Source organism: Parambassis ranga, chromosome 13 (genome assembly GCF_900634625.1).
Source record: "Parambassis ranga chromosome 13, fParRan2.1, whole genome shotgun sequence".
NCBI classification, from domain to species: domain Eukaryota; kingdom Metazoa; phylum Chordata; class Actinopteri; family Ambassidae; genus Parambassis; species Parambassis ranga.
Window position 1 is genome coordinate 21870016 of NC_041033.1, and position 19333 is coordinate 21889348.

Here is a 19333-nt window from a genome sequence, read left to right on the forward strand (position 1 = left end):
GACAGGTCCTGACCCCTAAACAACACATTTGAGGCCACATTATATCTGTTTAACGTCCCCCCTTTGACTCTGGTAAAGTGTATCAGCTCTGTTGGATTAAAGAGCTTTCGGTTGTTAAATGGTCTCAGGAACATTACTGCCATTATGTCTGTGTGTGTGTGGCCCAACAGGAGAAGGAGGTCACCATCACCATGCCGAACGGGGAGACATCAGTGGCCACGGTTCGAATCTGGAACGAAACCGTGTCCAATCTGACGCTCATGGCTCTGGGCTCCAGCGCTCCAGAGATTCTGCTGTCTGTCATAGAGGTACACACACACACACACACATTATTGTTGAGAGTTCAGTGATCACTTGGCTTCTCACACACGCTCTCTGCAGGTGTGTGGTCATGGATTTGAAGCGGGTGAGCTGGGCCCAGGAACCATCGTGGGCAGCGCCGCCTTCAACATGTTTGTGATCATCGGGATCTGCGTGTGGACGATTCCCAACGGCGAGACACGCAAGATCAAACACCTCAGGGTGTTCTTCATCACCGCATTCTGGAGCATCTTCGCCTACATCTGGCTCTACCTCATCCTGTCTGTCATGACGCCGGGCGTGGTGGAGGTGAGGGTTAAAGGTGTGGGACTGTTCACCGGTCACTGTTTGTGTTTCTGATGTGTGTGTTTGTGTGTGTCAGGTGTGGGAGGCCTTGGTCACCCTGCTGTACTTCCCCGTGTGTGTCATCCTGGCTTGGATCGCCGACCGCCGCCTGCTTTTCTACAAGTACATGGGCAAGCGTTACCGTGCCGACAAGCGCCACGGCATCGTCGTGGAGACCGAGGGGGACTTGACACCTAACAAAGGCGGGATGGAGATGATCACAGATGGCAAGTTCCCACCGCACAGGGGCACCGTGGTCCCTGCTGAAAACTGCGTTGGCGGCACTCAGGACGCCGCCACCAATAATGTCGGTGCAGCAGCGGGAGCCGCAGCCGTGGCCAACCTGCCCAACTCTAACAGCACTATGGTCAACATGGAGAGCAGCAAGGAGCTGGACGAGAGCCGCAAAGAGGTGAGAGTTAAAGTCAGCTTTATTTTATCATGTGGAAATACGGTGTTCACTGCTGGTGTTTCATCTGACGTAAACAGTGCACGCCCCCAAGTGCAGGATGAGTCATTCACCTCAGAAAACATCAGAGCCAGCTGCTGGTGCCAAACATCAAACTCAACAGATTTCACTAAACATTCACAACTCCAGACTCCAAAAAACACAAATAAAGAGATTTTACACACTGTGTGTTATGTTATAAAATAGATTTTTATGAACATGTTATCCACAGAGACAGTGTCATGGTAAGGGCTGCTGCACAGGAGGAGCTCTAACTGTTCAGGAGAAGGAGCTGTTATAAGGAGCCGTAACAATGAGGAGGAGAAAAGAGACAAGACAGAGAAATGTGGACGGTTTCATGGACAAAGCTGGAAGTATGATAATGAGGGTCAGAGACGAGGAAAACGTTAACATACTGAGAGTGAACGAAAAGGATGGAAATTTTGCACATGATGCTTCTTTTCACCTTCTTTTCAGCAGGACTCACGTTGTATGATAGTCCACATTATGCTCAGAGAGGCCTCGGTTTAGGTGAAATCAGCAGCCAAGACCTCAGAGGGAAACGTCCATTCTGCTCATACTAACGTGACAGACTGACTTTTCTCTGAGTTTTCTCTGAGTTCACTCTTCGTTGATGCCATCAGAAGTGTGTGGAGTGCACTCCACCTCTGCTTTGTGCTGTTCGGGGGAGAGTGTGTAGGCAGAAGCTGGGTTTGGAGCAGTCTGTGGGCTTCACTTCCTCTCACCGACGGCTCGTTGACTTACATTTATCCACCATGAACTGACATGATCAGCTAACTAACACACATGTGAAGCTCTATGGGGTTCTTTGAGGACCTATCATTCATTTTATTGTAAAAAAAAAAAAAAGTCTTCTGTTGTTGATGACTTTATAATTTGTGCTGTTTGTGTCCTCTCCTCTCTGCACCAGGTGATTCGTATCCTGAAGGAACTGAAGCAGAAATATCCCGACAAAGAGCTGGACCAGCTGGTGGAGCTGGCCAACTACTACGCCCTGCTGCACCAACAGAAGAGCAGAGCCTTCTACCGCATACAGGTACACACACACGTAATTCATAAACCGTCCCCGAGGTGAACACAGCAAGGTTGTTTAGACCTACAAAGAGACAGAAAGTAGTCCAAGGGCGTCCCAGAATCCGACTCCAGATGATCCATTATGAGAAGTTAAATGTGTGACTGCAGTGTTTCTGACGTTGGTCCTTCCAGGCCACTCGTATGATGATCGGAGCTGGTAACGTCCTGAAGAAGCACGCAGCCGACCACGCACGCCGTGCAGTCGTCACTGATGAGGAGGCACCAGAAGAAGAAGACGACCTGGCGATCTGCAGCCACATCTCCTTTGAGAGCGCCCACAGTCAGTGCATGGAGAACTGCGGCGTTCTGACCCTGGCTGTGGTCTGTCGAGGTGGGGAAACAGGTTTTTATGTTATCAGATATCATCTCTAAACAGTGAGACATGTGTGGTGTTCTCCTGCTGCTCAGGGGGTCTGGGAGAGAACACCTTCTATGTGGACTACAGGACGGAGGACGGTTCAGCCAACGCGGGGTCAGATTACGACTACAGTGAAGGAACGCTGGTGTTCAAACCCGGAGAGACTCGCAGAGAGATCAAGGTGAGAGGTCAGAGGAGAAAGGAGGGGTTCTGTGTGTTCATGTGAACTCTGTATGTGGACTACGTGATAAACAAGGACTGTGGTCCAAACGTCACATATGTGGGCCACATTTGGTAAGAAGGTGGCACAGTGGACCAAGAATCTGCTGGGTATCACTCAGGGTGAGTCCGTGGCCCAGCTTTCGGCCAGTTGTGGTTTATTTGGTTCATTTTTGGTGGAGATGTGTCTACGGTCTGGCCTGCTCAGATGTGGATCACTCGAGCGCCGTCATGCCACAACCGGGCTAGATATGAGCGGTGAAGTGAGCCAGATTTGGGCCACACCAGTTTTGCTCTCTGGGATGGACCTGTCCGGTTAGCAGCCATGTTTTGTGTATTTTTCTTTTTTTCTACTTTTGCAGAAACAATTTTCTAAAATACAGACAAAAACACTTTAACCCTGTTTTTATGCCCCAGCTGTAAGTGGAAAAGAGGAAGTGGCACTTCTAACTTGTTATCATTTCATGGAATTTGTGGATGTTGGCGTGCAGAAACAATAGACTCTGTTACCCTGTACTCTGAGCCTGGTGCAGAGTTGTTGTGTTGTAGTGGAGGGCTCTGTAGAGCTACACAAATAGACAACAATGTGGTACCAAAAACCAGCCCTCATTAGGAGACAGAAGGACTGTTTCTAATTATAACAATGCTTTGTTTTATATGGTAGATGAATATTAATAAAGATATTGTCATTACCAGAAAATAATAAGACATTAAAAAACATCCTTTATGACTTTACTGGCTTCAGTATGTGGAAAAAACAAAGATGGCAGCTCCACTTACTGCCTCATAACGTCAGCTTTGACAGGAAGGAACAGGCTTTTAAAAAATTAAATCAGATTTTTTTTGGGGGGATGAAACTTTAATGGCTCCTGCAGGAAATCTGTATAACTGCTCAATGACAGAATGCATTATGAAACAGACGAGTCTGAAAGCTCAAAGATTTACACACCGTAAACTCCAGCTTTGTCATCAGTGTATCTGCTGCGGGAGCTTCCCTTCACGGAGGTGCACAAACACACTGCAGGCTGCTCCACAACCTGCACAGTGTGTAGAAGCATATCAGAGGAGATCAAAGTGAGGCGGGAGAGCGATGATGAGATACATAAAGAGAGTCCCAGCAGGGGAGGCAGAGCGAGGCTGAGGAGCAGCACATGTTCAGATTCAAGGAGAGGACAGGAAAGAGGACAGGCTCAGAAACTCCTCCTGGTAATGACTGTGTGTGTTTACAGTTTATAGTTTCATACAATGATGGAATGAAGGCTGTTTATAAGTTGTCTGTGCTTAAATAGCAGGCGTTTGCGTAGCTCTGTGGCCCCCCTGTGGCTGCGACTGTGAGGAGAAAACTTGTTACGAATGGATGAAGTTTGCTTTATAACAGGAGTTTATTGAAAACCTTCGGATCCCGGCAGTTCTTCCTTTGACTGTGTGGAAAAAAAATGACCAGGAGCTCCCATCGCTGCAGAGGAGGAGTTCATTAAATCAAGAGCAGCTCCTGTTAGAGCTCACAGCGGTGTTCCCCGAAGATCAGCAGGCACATCTCAAAGAAAGAGATCAAGAAGAAAGGAACGGCTCTGACCAACTAACATGGACCACACAGGATATCTGGATTCTTTTTAATGAATAAATGAGTCATTGGCTCTGCTCTTTGCAGATGATGATGTCCTGTTGGCGTCATTGACCCGGGGCCTTCAGTGTGCACTGGGGCTGAGAATCAGCACCTCCAAGTCTGAGGCCGTGGGTCTCCACTGGAAAAAGATGGCTTCTTCTCTCCGGGTTGGAGGAGATCTCCTGCCCCAGGTGGAGGAGTTTGTGTGTGTTAGGGTCTCGTTCATGTGTGATGGATGGATTGAACAGGAGATTGGTCGGCGGCTTGATGCAGCTTCTGCAGTAATGTGGTCACTGTTCCGGTCACTGTGGTCAATGCCCCCTGGACTCTTCCCTGGGGAGGTGTTTTTGGGCATGTCCCACTGAGAGGAGACCCTGGAGGAGACCCAGGATGTGGTGTCTGTCGGCTGGTCTGGGAACGCCTCGGGAAGGGAAGAAGTCTCCAGTGTGGGTCTCTGTCTCTGCTCAGCTGGCCCCGGGGTTTGTAGATGGATGGATGGAAGTTCTTCAGTTCTCTGAACTTTAACCACATAGTAAAGATTTCATACCATGAAAGAGTATTTATTTTATTTTTTAAAGCGCTCTATGCAGTGTGAATTTAAGGCATGTGGGAGGTGAGAGGGTGGTGATCTCTGCTCAGATCCAAAGCCTGCTGAAAGATCAAAAGCAGAGCGGGAGCTGGATGAGCGGAGAGGCATGAAAGGAGCGTGCACATTACAATCACAGGCAGGATAAATGGGTCTATCTGCTGCCAGCGAATGGACGGAGAGATGCTGAGAATATTACAAAGGTCAATGTCAGATTTCATCGATCACAGCGTGGCCGTCACAGCGCGGTGACATCACACAGAAAGAGACGAATAAAAGAGACCAGAGTCGTTATCAGATTGTCTCATGTCATCTCTCGATGCTTTTTATGAAGTGTTTTTATGTAACAGGACATAAGAGTGCTCAGCATGAAGTGTGATGAGCGCTTTGTTTGAAAATGAGTGCATGAAAGTTCAATTAACTCGGCTGATTGAATGAAGATCAGCGCTGCATCCTAAGCAGGCAGACGAGCTCCATCAGTGACGCCGACGAGACAGTCAATTATAAAAACACTGCTCCGGTAATAAAGAGTGACGGGAGAGTTCCTGCTCACAGTTATTTTACATATACATGGCCTCGGTGGTTTTTCCTTCAGCAGTGCTGCGATAAAACAAACAAAAAGGCTCCAAAAGCCTTCAGACTATATGGCCCCGTTCACACTGGGGAAAAAAATGTGGCTTAAGCAGGATTTGGCCGCATCCAGATAAATCCAGATGTGTTTTTTTCCGAGTGTGAACACCTCCAATCCGGCTGAATCCAGTTTGATTTCAAGCCGGCTAGATCCACCCTCGAGAGGTGGATCTAGCAGGATTGGCTCAAATGTGGCTCAGGTGTGAACGCAAATGTGGCTAGCGAATCCAGCTAGCCACATTATTAGCCATATTACGAGGCGCCACCTTGTGGTTTGGAGAACAGCAAACACGCTGGATGAAGCCGGATTGAGTGCGGACACAACTGTATGCTAGCCAGATTTGAAAATAGGTCTGAACGTATCCAGCTTAAAGGCTGTCTGGGCTCAATCCTTCTCTAGCTGGAATGACTTTCTCCAGTGTGAACGGGGCCTTACAGACTGGGGTGTAGTGGATCATTGCTCTTTTTCCAGCAGAGCGACAGAGGATAAATATTCATTTATTTCCATCTTTGTACAGCTCTTCGCCTTTTTAGATGAACACTGCTGCTCAACAAGACATTTTAAAAACTCTAAAAAGTGTCAGTAAATGTATTTATAACATCTTTGACTTTTAAAACCTGTCGTTTATTTCAGCAGGGAGGAATCGTCTTCCCCTCGTCGCCCACCTTCGCCTCTTTATGACGCACCCAGAATGTGTTGTTTATAATCTGATCACATGACAGCGTGCGGTCTGGTTTATTGAATTAAAAATCCTCATCTGATCTGATTTAGGAGCGTTCTCCTCTCTCAGTTGCCACGATAACGATCTGACACTGCAGACTTCGGTAACTGAAGCTTCTGTTGGTGCTGAGGGGGGGGGGCACTCTGAATCCAGCTCAGCCAGACCCGGGCTGCATTCTGATTCCCTTTAAATTCAGCACGTATACAGTGAAACAGCAGCCTGCTTGATAATGGCATCTTTTCTCCTCCTGCAGAGCGTCTTATGGCAGAGAAGACATTCAGTGAATAAATATTCCACCTCCAGAGCTTCTAAAAGGATCCTACATAATAAACCATGGCACCATTTGAATAATGAATAATCACAGAGGAGTGACACTGAATCCAGCACTGACCCCCTCACCACCTCTCCCACTCACTTCCTCTCTGGTGTTTTCACGTGTCACACTGTTAAAACATTAAAAGGTTTCTCAGCAGAATGAAGTGAAAGTTGTCGACTCTGGAGCCGTTTGTGTATAAAACAAGAACCCAGACCGTCGGTCTGCTGCTGGTCTTTGAGGCAGTTATTGACACGGCTGTGTTTCTTTTACGTCACACATCAATAATGACGACACTCTGCACGTGCATGATGATCAGATTTGTGTCCATCTGGACCTGAAAGAATCAGGTCTGAGTCGCTTCAGCCTGGTGATGATCTGATGTTCACCTGGACTTATGGATAATCTGATCAGAATTTAGTGGCTAAAGGTCAAAGGTCATGGTCACTGTGGCCTCCACTGTGTGGTCATCTTTCTGGAGAACCATCTTCAGAAGTTGCCCTCGCGTCTAAAGACTCTCTTTCTGTCTCCAGGTCGGTATCATCGATGACGACATATTTGAGGAAGATGAGCACTTCTTTGTGCGTCTGCTGAACCTACGTGTCGGCGACGCCGAGGGGATGTTCGAGAGCGACGAAGTGGGCGCCACCCCCAAGTGTCGTTTGGTGGAGCCCCTGGTTGCCACGGTGACCATCCTGGATGACGACCACGCTGGCATCTTCACGTTCAGCGAACGCTTGGTGAGGGTGAGCGAGAGCGTGGGAACCATGGAGGTGACGGTGGTGCGAAACTCAGGCGCCCGCGGCACGGTCATCCTGCCGTACCACACCGAGTCCGGCACCGCCAAGGCCGGAGAGGACTACGAGGACGCCCGGGGAGAGCTGGAGTTCACCAACGACCAGACCACGTGAGACAAAGTTTATTAAGTTAAATAACAAAGCACCAATAACACACATGTGAAGGTTTTGGAGGTTTAGCTCCTCCCACAGCTGCTAGCGTTAGCTGTGGCTCCTGCGTGGAACCAAACACTCCTCAGCTTTTTATGTTTCATTCAGATGTATTTTCGATGTGTTGAGATGTGTTGCCACCACAGACTGTGTGTAACTATGGATGAAGTTTCCATGACAACACGCAGGCTTCCTGAAGAGTCGTTTTGATTCTCTGTGGGAGGCTCCGACTGTCGCCATGTTGGCAGCATCGCAGTCCATCTCAACTTCAAATACAGGCAAAGAGGTGGGCGGGCAGTCACAGCAGTGGGACGCTCATGCTGTGAGTCTGTCAATCAAGGCGGTCATAGTGATTTAAGTCTAAATATCTTTAAATGGAATGAGTCAGCTGTTACAAAAAGGGAACTTATCAATGTTTTTGACTCCATGGGAGTCTGTGGGGACTGACTCACTTTTACAAGCAGCCCCTAGAGTCTGCATCTTGAACTGCAGGTTGACCAGCCTCCTCCAGTCTTCTAATCATCAGATTATTAAATTCTATCACCTGTGGTTGTAAAAGACGAAGCCTCCTCATCCTTGTTGCCCCTCTGCTCTCCCATCTCCCCTCCTCCCCTCCACTCTTATTTATTCTCACCCCCTCACCCCCCCCCCCCCTCCTCACCTCTTTTGCTCCTTCTTCTCTGCCTTCACCTGTGTGCCGGCCAGAAAACAGTTCTATCCATTATATATAAATCTATATATACAGCCCCAAGGCTGGCCTGAGGCGAGCTGCAGTGAGTCCTCACTATATTTCTGTGTGTTTAAGTGTGTTACACACCAGGTTGTTGAGGAGAAGGATGCAGCAGAAACCAGATCCAGTTGGTGAAGTTGTTTTAAAATGTGCTAAATTAAATTATATTTAAAAAATCAACAGCAGAAGCACAAAAGGAGGCAGAGGTCTGTGTCAAATCATAAATGTAAAGTTCTTTAAAGTGCAGCTGGGTGTTAGCTCGGTGAAGTCTGTGAAGTGATGAGACTTTGGCTGTGACTCACATGGAGAGACATGGTGGGTGGCAGATCATATCAGCCGTTAGCCAATTAACATTATCTTCCGTCTAAGTTGTTATTAGGCTAAAATTAAATCCGTCAGGTTAAAGAGCTCTCTGCAGCTGCTGCCGGGTCCTTTATGAGTTTCTTTGTATAATTGAATCTGCTGCATGATTAACTGTCACATTAACTGGACATGTTTAAGGTTTTCTCTGTTTGTGGCGGTGGAACGCAGAGTTTTTCATCCCTGCAGCTCTGAGCTGATGTGAACTGGCAGGTCTTCTCCCTGACAGAGACCTGAACGAGCTGAGGCAGGCTGCTGATGGGGGGCTGGATGGATCTCAGTGTGTTTCTGTGAGGGAAAAGTTTAAATAGTTTTCACAGTCTGCAGCACTGCAGCTCTGCTTCTAAGGAGGAACTGACTCCACAATCATCCCCTGCTGGTTGATGATCGCCCGGACAGCATGGTGCTGACTGCCTTCTGCTTCCATGACTGGCCACCCAGACACCTCAGCTCCACCTCTCTGCCTGTATTTGGATTAAACAGGAGTTTAGGAAGGGGTTCATCTGCCTTTAATTACATTTTCAACACAGCTGGGCACACACATGCTTATTTCAGAGGCCTTGAAATAGCCACATCCTTCCTCTGGTGGGGACAGGCTGCACTGACAGGACTCCAGATCCAAACTTTAGATGAGAAAACTGCTGTGGCTGCAGTTCCACTCCACTTCTCACAACTCTGCAGGCGCCGCAGTCAAACTCTGTTCTGTCAGAACTCCATCAGGAGATTTGTTCTGGTTCTTCTCGACCACAGCGTCATCAGTTTATTGCTGAAATCTAGATTTGCTTCTCATAGTTCCACACTGCCCCCTCTTGTTGTTGCTTAGAAACTGGCTGCGGGGGTTTACTGATTTATTACCTGCAGGATAAACGGCAGGATACATTTCAAGTAAGTGAGTTGTATAAAAATTCTCCATTTGTACTCGAGCAGTTTTGATACCAGGCTGTAAACATGTTGATTTGTAAAGTGAACATGGAGGTCAGTTGGACTGACTCTGGAGCCCCCCAGAGGCAGCAGTGCTGCTGCTGCTGCTGTTTGGTGTCACAGCTATAATTTAGAGGCATTTAAAGAATAAAATATGTGAGCTGTTACATGAACAATGAATCATATTGTTATATAGTCCGTGCTATATAAGTCTCTTTATGTTCCCTCTGTCTGCTCATCTTCGCCTCATCTAATCGCTTTCTTTCTTCTTTTTCACACCACACTGCTCCTCCTGATTGCATCTGTCCTTCGTTTGAATGTATTTCTCTTTGCATTCCTCTTCACTTTTGCTCCTCTTTGGTTTTTACTTTGTCTCTGCAGACTGTGTGTTTTGTGTCCTCTCTCCTCTGTGTGTTGTCAGTGTAGATTTTCTTCTGCCTTTCAGTGAGCAGCTCTCTGTGGTGACATTTCAGCTCCGCAGTCCTCAGAGGCCAACAGGTCTTGTCATCATCACTTTCCTCTCTTCTAATGGCCATCCATCATCTCTCAAACCTTTCAGCTGTCCTCTGTCACTCTGCTGGAAAAGCTGTGCTGACTCATTTGTGCTCTTTTCCTTTTGACTCCTGCTTTATTTTTCTCTTTTTACACAATTAAATATTTGTGTCTTATCTGTGTGTGTGTGTGTGTGTGTGTGTGTGCAGTCAGACTCTGCAGGTGAGGATCATTGACGATGAAGAATATGAAAAACATGAAAACTTCTTCATTGTGTTGGAGGAGCCTCGCTGGCTAAAGAGGGGGATCTCAGGTATGTTCTTATGCTTTAATGTGCTTCCCTTGAACAGGAAGGGTGCATGTGTTGATATCTAGCAGGGGCGCTGCTAGGATCTGCTGGGGCTCTTTAGGGGCCCCTTCAATCACTCTTTAACACTATTATCCATCTATAATCTCACCCCATCACACAAAATATTGTCTTCTTTTCTAAATGTAAGTATAATTTACAAACTGGACCTTGTCTGCTAGCTAGGTTAGCTAATATTAAACAGCAGTAAACTGACTGAAAATGATGTGATGCAGGTGGAGGTTGAATTGTTCAAGTGTCTCTTCTCTATGGATACGGATAAACTAGCTCTAATTAGTTTGTAATTATATTTAGTTGTCATAAACTGCTCCACACTCGGGGCTCCTCTTCATTTGTTCAGCTGTTGAAATATTCACAGCCGTGTAGGTGGAGCCAGCTTCACCCACAGGGATCAATAACGTTACCTTTGACACTCAGACACACACTCAGCTCCATTCATCCATGTCATTACAATAAACACACAGACTTCATCAGCTCTTTCTTTGTCATTTAGACGCAGAGAGCCGAGTGTTCATTCAACTTCTGAGTGTTGTCAGGTGTTCACAGAGAAAAACAACAGAGGCGATACTGCTTGTGTAGTGATTACCTGAACAGCTCTTTCTGATTGACTCGATGCTGTTTCTTTTCTTTACAGCTCTGCTGCTCAACCAAGGTAAGATCATCAGATTATTCTGCTTCCTCACATCTCGCCGTCATGCTGAGTGCAGCCTCTCGATGAATACATACATACATACACCGACTGCTTCATCGTGTGCTGGGGGCAGCTGTGAGGTGACAGAGCAGGTCCATCACTCATCTCTTACACAGATATGCATCCTCCGTTAGTGCTGTGCAGAAGTGCATCCAACACCTGAAGCTTGTTGCGTGTGGGAGGAGTTCAGCCTGCAACACGTGTTTCAGGTGCTGTGACAGTAACTTAAAGTAGATTTGACGTTAAAACCAACATAACAGTGACTGAAAACGATGGCGCCATGTTTTTTTTTTGGCCGTGGACATTTTAATATGGAGATATGTGACTCACTGCAGGACTGGTGCGGTCCCTGAAAGCTCTGAATAAATATATAGATAACCGTTCGGTCCATGAACTCCCAGTGCAGGCGAAGACATGCAGTGTGAGGGGAGCCTGTTCGGCTTCATTTTTCTGTGCTTGGTTGTAGCTAAAGCAGTTATTCAAAGTGACTTCTTGTATATTTTAGATGTGTTGGATTAAAATTTGAATATAAACACCTTCAGCCCGTCTGAACAGATGGCCCAGTCAGGAGTTCCCCCTCAGGTTCTCTGCCCAGCCAGCACATTGTTTACTCTGCTCATGCTGCTGGTGTCTCCTTCGGCTCTGCTCAGGGGAGCGACGGCCGATTTGTCTGTTTACATCTGGATCACAGCAGACCCGGCCTTTGTGAGTCTCTGCACAGCACAGTACAGCCGTCTGAAAACGAATGTTTATCAGTCGAAACAGCTTGTTTTGTGTGCCGTCACTCTGCGCTGATTTATCGCCGTGTTCGTAGCCAATCAGAGCAGCTAGAGAGGAGGGGAGGTTGGCTTTTCTTCCTCACATGATGTCGCTTGTTGTCCTGTGTGTGAAGCAGGTTGCTTCAATTGTTAATAGGGATCTGGGATCTGTATCTGGGATGTGTAGCAGCTTTACATTCTGTAAATTAAAGCCCAAAAACCTGAATTTATTGCTACAACATGCTCAGCCCTCTGAGCAACATTTCAGCCAAGAAGCAGCTGAGACATGCTGAAATTTGAATAAAAATGTTTTTTCACTAAGTCTTTAAAACAATCCAGAATTCAGAACACACCCAGCTGTCACCTGGACCAGCACAGCAGAGTAACTGAAGCAAAGGTAGAACACAGAGGATAGAGGTGCTGCGAGCGCAGGGAGCCCTGTGGTCCTGATGACACTTGCTGTCCTGAGGGGAGGAGGAGGTGGTGGTGGTGGTGGTGGTCCCTGCAGGGCCCCCTTCACTGGGTAAGGCTGAAAAATGTGGATGGGGGGGGGCTGTGATCCTTCTCCTCAGAGGGCTTCTAAAACACCCAGACCAGCTTCTGTTACAGCCTCTGTCTGTAATGTGATCCCTGAGCGACTCTCAGTGATTGTGAGTGAGTTCAGTTGGTGCTGCTGCAGCTCTGCCAGCAGTGGATCAATAACGCGAACTGGGCCACGTGTCAGCATAAAGTACTCACTAACTTCTCCTTGCGTGTTGTGAGCGGCTCATGTGGGAGCCTTGAACAGCACATTTGATGTGCATTGTATTCATACATCCACAGGGGGCGCCAGATACACCTGTTGTTCAAATAGCGTGAAAATGAATGATCATTTCTCACATAGCCTGTGACCCATGACACTGTTATTAATCTATGTAGATCACACATGTCGCCATCTCCTCTCTCCTCACATCTCAGCCTCAGGGTTTGCAGTGCAGCTCTAAATAAGATGCTGACTCGCAATCTATTATTGATAGACATAGAACCTGGAAATATCTGTGGCACGCTTTTCAGTTCCAGTCCTCACTCCCTACCCCTTTTTTTCCTGCAGAGGGAGCCGAGGGGCAGATGAGTGCTGAGGAGGAGGAGGCCCGGAGGATAGCTGAGATGGGGAAGCCCATCCTGGGAGAGCACAGCCGCCTGGAGGTGGTCATCGAAGAGTCGTACGAGTTTAAGGTGCACCCTCCATTCATTCACTGACTTCCATACGTGTTTATTGCAGTAATTCAGTGGCTCTAAAATAAATGTGCTGATGGAAGTTGGTGTTACATCATCCACCTTCCTCATACTGTAATAGGGGTCATGACCCTCTCAGCAGGCCCGTCTAACACAGGCTTCAGTTATTGAAAATGCACAAGTTGCTCTGTATATACACAGAATCCAGAGCCCGTCATGTGCTCGGAGCACCGTGGGTTTCCACTGCACCCATCCGAGCTGCTGAGCCAACAGGCCAAACCTCAGAGTGAGGTTTTACACCTTCAGGGTGGAGTCTGGTTCACCTGTGAACACTGTGATCCGACCTGGACCAGATCAACCAGTTTGGAAGAGGTAGTCTGGATCTGAGTCAAGGAGTGAATCAAAAACAAGACCAAAGACAATAAGGTCACATGATCTGAAGCTGTTAAAGTCCTCCACCCTCCCTGTGTCTTCTACACTGTCACCAAGTGACACTGAATTTAATAAAAACAAAATATTTGAAAACAGAAAAGTTCGGCAGACTAACGAGCAACACTGAGCCAATTAAAGTCCAGCACAGAGAACGTCCACTTTAATCCAACATGGCCCTTCTGTCTGATTAACCTGACCGCTTGTGGTTGAATTATTGTCGTCGTCCCTTTAATGATTCTTGATTTGTAGGCGGCATGAGCGAGGTGCAGCACTAATGGAATTCAGTATGAGACTGACACTGAGATCAATGAGAAGCTGTTTCCTGCTGCACGAATAAATGAACAGCTAAAAGTTTTCTGTTGTTTTTAATGGGGTTGGTATTTTCTGGTGTTGTTTTTGTTAAACTGTGCAGTGTGGTGCTGAAGTGATGGCAGGCGGGGCGCTGAATGTGAAATGAGGTCCTCTGCAAACAAGAGTGAAAATTAGCAGGTTTGCTTTTGGGGGAATTAACCTGTGAGCTAATGCAACAGTTCAAACTGGATATTTCCAGATTGAAATAAATTATATACCTGGATATTTAGCATGCATTAGAGTTGCTGGTGGATGACTACGACAATCACGCTTCTACAAATGTGTGTGCTTCCATAAACAGTGTTGGATTCTTCCCTCCAGCCAAACAGGTTCAGTTGATTCATTGTGTGTTGTCGTAACCAGACGAATGGCTTTCTGACGTGATGAGTGAGGGAATCAACAACAACAGTGCTGCCTGGCTGACTCTGTCACCTGTCACCTGGAATGTTATTGGCTCATAATGAAGTGTGTGTGTCTGTCTGACTGGCAGAGCACCGTCGACAAGCTCATTAAGAAGACCAATCTGGCGCTGGTGATCGGGACGCACTCCTGGAGGGAGCAGTTTGTGGAGGCGGTCACTGTGAGTGCAGGTGAGCTCCGTTTGTGTGTCTGTCAGCAGAGCGTGAGACTGACGCCAGGAGAGTCTTCTTCTGCTGTGTGTAAAGGGGGACCTGAAGGAGCATTTGTAATATTTGTAATTGAATGTCGCCACCTAGTGGACGTTATATGTCACTACAGACAGAAAGCACTCTTGTGAACAGTGCACCTCTAATCTCATCCCTCCAGGTGATGGAGATGAGGATGAGGAGGGTCGTGAGGAGCGCCTTCCATCTTGTTACGACTACTTCATGCATATCCTCACCGTCTTCTGGAAGGTCCTGTTCGCCTGCGTCCCTCCCACAGAGTACTGGAACGGCTGGGCCTGCTTCATTGTGTCCATCAGCGTCATCGGCTTCCTCACAGCCATCATCGGTGATTTGGCGTCGCACTTCGGCTGCACCGTGGGGCTGCGGGACACCGTGACCGCCGTGGTGTTTGTGGCGCTGGGAACTTCTATTCCAGGTGAGAAGATATACATTTTCACTTATTCTGCCTCCTGTTTGGACATTTTGTGTTGCTTTGTAGTCCCCACTAGTCCCCAAACAGTTGTTTTGCTTTTTGGTGATTTTGTGTCTGTTTTTAGTCAGTTTTTAGTCAGTTTGTGTCAGTTTGTGTCATGTGTGGTTGATTTATGTCTCTTGGTAGTTTCCAGTCTTTGTAGTATGTTGTGTCTGATATTAGTTGTTTTGTAATGTTCTGATAGAGACGTATTCTTTCTTCCTCCCAGACACCTTCGCTAGCAAAGTGGCCGCCATGCAGGACCAGCACGCTGACGCATCTGTTGGAAACGTCACTGGCAGCAACGCTGTCAACGTGTTCCTGGGGATCGGCGTGGCGTGGTCAGTTGCCGCCATCTACTGGAAAGCGAAAGGAAAGGAGTTCAGGGTGGACCCGGGGTCGCTGGCCTTCTCCGTCACGCTCTTCACCATCTTCGCTTTCATCTGCATGGCTGTGCTGCTGTTCAGACGCCGGCCTTCCATTGGCGGAGAGCTCGGCGGCCCGAGGGTTTCCCGCCTCCTGACCAGCCTGCTGTTCCTGGGTCTGTGGTTCCTCTACATCCTCTTCTCCAGCCTGGAGGCTTACTGCCACATCAACGGCTTTTAAAGAGGAGGAAAGTTCTAGAAGAAGACTGCACAGCAACACACACTGATTTAAACTCCACACAGTCCACATGAAACAAGATTCATCTGTTTAACAGGGCTCGCTGCAGCCTCGCCGCGCCCTGACCTTTGACGCAGGGACTCTGACGTTCTACAGATACATGTTCACACACACACACACACACACACACACACACTACATGAACATGTGTAAACAGATCATTAGAGACACACGCACAGTCACTGAAATGATGAAGGATGAGAGGAAGTGTTTGTGAGGAGGGAGGAGTGTGAATACAAAATATGACTGCAGCAAGTTAGCATAGACGAAGGAGAGGGACTGAGAAGGTCAAAGAAGGTCGGGCTCAGCAGTGCTGTTTAATCCTGGTGGGTGGGTTAGATCTGTCCCAGAGAGGAGCAGGTATGTCATGATGGAGTGCGCATCCATCCGAGCATCGTTGAAGAACCCTGTCCCTCCCGCCTCCTCTCCACCGTACAGCGTGGTGTTTCTGAGGAGGTGGGGCCCTGTGTGAAAAAGGAGTGGAATGTTTACAGCAACATGACGTTTGTTTACTACTGGAGCTTCGTACAGTGGCGATGCTTGATACACAGTATTAATGAAGGCGGTTCTCCACAGGCGCTGTAAATAGTGAAACCCAGTGTACATAGAGAGCGTGGCGTGGCGTTTTCAGAGGGCAGACATGTTTAAACTGATCCGACAGGGTCAGAATGACTCTTCGTTTTTAAAACTGATCCACAGATCTGTAACATCAGAAACATTTCGGCAACGTGTTAATTAGCAACCTGAACAAACGAACGATGTGCTGCTAAAGCTGTGGATGGTGACGTTTCCGTGGTAACCGCAGCCCCTCTGGAAATCAGACTGAAGGATTATGTTTGCATGTGTAGCCCGATACCGAGCATCTTTACTCTTATATGCTATGTAAACGGGAATGACCAGAAGCCACCTGTAAATGACATCATCACGCTTGTGTGTCGGTGAACGGAACCCGTCAGCTGGTCGTCCTGTTTAAAACCTTCCTGTGTGATGCAGAGCGGGTCGGTCTGCCGGGCCAGTCCTTCACTTTAAGTGACAGCAGCATGGACAGACAAACCTAACAGTGTTAGTTTACCTTAAAAAAAAACTCTAAATTTCCTGATTCCAGTCTTGAAGGTTCAGTCGATTAATCTGCAGGATGCTCCTGCTGCCTTAAGGAAAGTCGTATTCAAGGTTTCAGCTGTACAAACTGCCCAGGCTGCACTTATGTGTATGATGTGACACGAACACGGTGTTGTGCTGTTCTCTTCTTTCTGTAGACTGACTGACTGACTCAGCTGTCACACTGGATCCAGGTGAAACATCACGTTTGTTGTCCTGTGGGGGGAAAAACACAAAAAAGACTGTTGTAATTTATTCATCCATCTCTGCTTAGAGCACAAGTTAACCACCAGACATGCTAAGAAATCCATGTATTAATGGAGGGTCTGGTGAAACCTGCAGCAGACACTTCGTATCCCTCTCTCTCTCTCTCATGGCATGTTCGTGTTGCTCAGTACTGCATGACAGACTCAAGCTACTGAAACCTACCAGCTGCTAAATAGGTCGAACACACAGACAGACAACACACAAAAAACATACGTCGCAGCAAATCTCAGCTTGATGAGGGACTGTTGGCCTCGACGAGGAGCCTGATTTAATGTTCACTGCAACACTCACTGTCTAGAATCAGCATCATCGTTCAGTATATTTCTGTCACTAACATTTCAGCCACAAATGAAAAGTGCTATTCAACTTATATTGTTGTTATAATCAGAGAGATTGGATTCGTTTACCCAAAAACTACTTTGTAAACTTTCTAAAAACCAGTTTTGTATCTTTTCCTTGCCGATATATAGCCGAGGTAGACAATGTTTTGTATTTCTAAACGATGTTTAGAATAGTATCAGTATATAACGCGTAGATTTCATGGTTGCCGAATTTAGTGGGTTAGGTTTTTGATATATTTTTTTCCACAGTGAGGACGCTCCCCTTTAACCGCTCTGTGTATCATGACCAGACGCCGCCGCCGCCGCCGCATCTTAATTCTGCCGACTCGTTCGCTTATGTATATTTCTTCTCATGAGATAATTTATATATTTATTTATTAACAGAGGATTATTTATCTAAGGATGAAGCTGTGCCGCAGGTCCTCTGGAGTTTACTTCCAGGGGGTGTGTGGTTTTCAATGTGCAATACAGGAAAACATTCAGCCGCATATTGTTTTTCATGGGTCAGTTATGAGCTCCGTTTTTACATCTTCTACTGCAGTGTTTGTCGTAAACCTTCATTTTCTCATCCTCAGGAGTGAGGAGTCTCTAGAGTGTAAGTAGCATGTTTACATACAGAAACAGTGCGGAACATTGGCAGCGTTATTGTCAGTCTCAGGCTGTCGTGAGCTGAAGGTTTGTAGTCCTGTTGAAGGTGAGGCAGGTCAGTGGTGTGTGTGTGTGTGTGTGTGTGTGAGGTGATATAACAGTGGCTGAAGTGTGTTCTACTCACTAAACCAGCAGGTGGGACCAACAGAGTACACACACACACACACAGACATGCTGCCGTGGAGGGATGGTGGACACATCCTGGATCAGTGTGTCCCGGCAGCTGCCAGAAACAGAACTGTCTACAATGTCCGGACAATGTTCCATGTTTCCGTGAACTTCTGTACTAACTGTTGGGCTCCGGCCTTTGCTGTTTTGTATCTAGATGTGACCCCCCCCCCCCCTCCTCCCCATCCAGCCTCCCTTCCTCACCCACCCTCACCCCTCACCCTCCCTCTCCCCAGTGTGTGTCTGTGTTTTGCTTCCCCTCCCTGTTCCTCTGCACATGCATGACGACCCCCTGTGTCCGTGTGTTAGCAGCATGGTCTACCGTGATGGACGCCTGTAGGCATATTTTACCGGGTCGAGTCTCCACAGTTTGAATTCCAGACACCAGAGTCTCTTCATGAATTACAGTGAGCGAGTGTGACACACACACACACACACACACACACACTGTGTGTCCGCTGCTGTGAACAGAGAGCCGGCTCTGTGCTGTCGAGACATCTGCGACGTCCGTTCGTTGGTGTGTGATATTTCTGTGTCTGTGTTGGCCCCTCTTCCTCCCTCTTCTTCCTCCTCCCTCTTCCTCCCCCATCCTCCTCCTCCTCCTCCCCCCCTGGTCTTGCTCTTCAATGTGTCTCTCTGTGAAGTCGTTTCCTGTGATGATGAAATTTTCTCTCTGCCTGAAACTTTGTAGGGAAATATTGACTGAGTTACTACATTATCATGTGATAGACATATACATTTATTCAATACTGTAATAAATTAACTTAAGATGATATTTAAGTTTTTTTATGAAATGCAGAAAAAAAATCTCAGAAAAAAAAATGACAACTTGTTTTTGAACCATGGCATGAGGTGTAATGTGTTACTGGAAGAACATGAAGGTGAAGTTGACCTTATTTAAATATAGTTTATTTATTTTCAAGGCGTAAAGTGTCCGAGTCATTATTTATGAAGATCTATGAAGACTTGTGGAACAGGGTCCTGTGGACAGATGAGACCACAGGTGAGGTCTAAATGCTCATGAGGTGGACCATGAACTCCTCTGTGTACCAGAGTACTTAGAGACACATGTGAGGACGTGTGTGACAGGTATAAAGCTTGGTGGGTCATGATAAAGGACAACGACCCACAGCAGCAGCAGCAACTCTTCATCAGAATGGCTGA

General features: G+C 47.2%; 1 protein-coding gene across 2 annotated transcripts in view; it reads left to right on the plus strand.

The window, feature by feature from the left end:
- The window catches only part of slc8a2b (solute carrier family 8 member 2b), a 94761-nt gene extending 75986 nt beyond the window's left edge, over nucleotides 1-18775 (plus strand). For both annotated transcript variants that reach the window (XM_028418933.1, XM_028418934.1), the window contains 13 exons: nucleotides 171-308; nucleotides 382-609; nucleotides 683-1057; nucleotides 2025-2150; nucleotides 2321-2519; nucleotides 2597-2727; nucleotides 7156-7529; nucleotides 10282-10385; nucleotides 11074-11091; nucleotides 12979-13103; nucleotides 14377-14476; nucleotides 14673-14948; nucleotides 15214-18775. In XM_028418933.1, coding sequence (XP_028274734.1) covers nucleotides 171-308; nucleotides 382-609; nucleotides 683-1057; nucleotides 2025-2150; nucleotides 2321-2519; nucleotides 2597-2727; nucleotides 7156-7529; nucleotides 10282-10385; nucleotides 11074-11091; nucleotides 12979-13103; nucleotides 14377-14476; nucleotides 14673-14948; nucleotides 15214-15590 — 2571 coding nt within the window. In that variant the 3' untranslated portion in view covers nucleotides 15591-18775. The remainder of the gene's footprint in view (nucleotides 1-170; nucleotides 309-381; nucleotides 610-682; nucleotides 1058-2024; nucleotides 2151-2320; nucleotides 2520-2596; nucleotides 2728-7155; nucleotides 7530-10281; nucleotides 10386-11073; nucleotides 11092-12978; nucleotides 13104-14376; nucleotides 14477-14672; nucleotides 14949-15213) is intronic.
- Nucleotides 18776-19333: the final 558 nt, after the last annotated feature.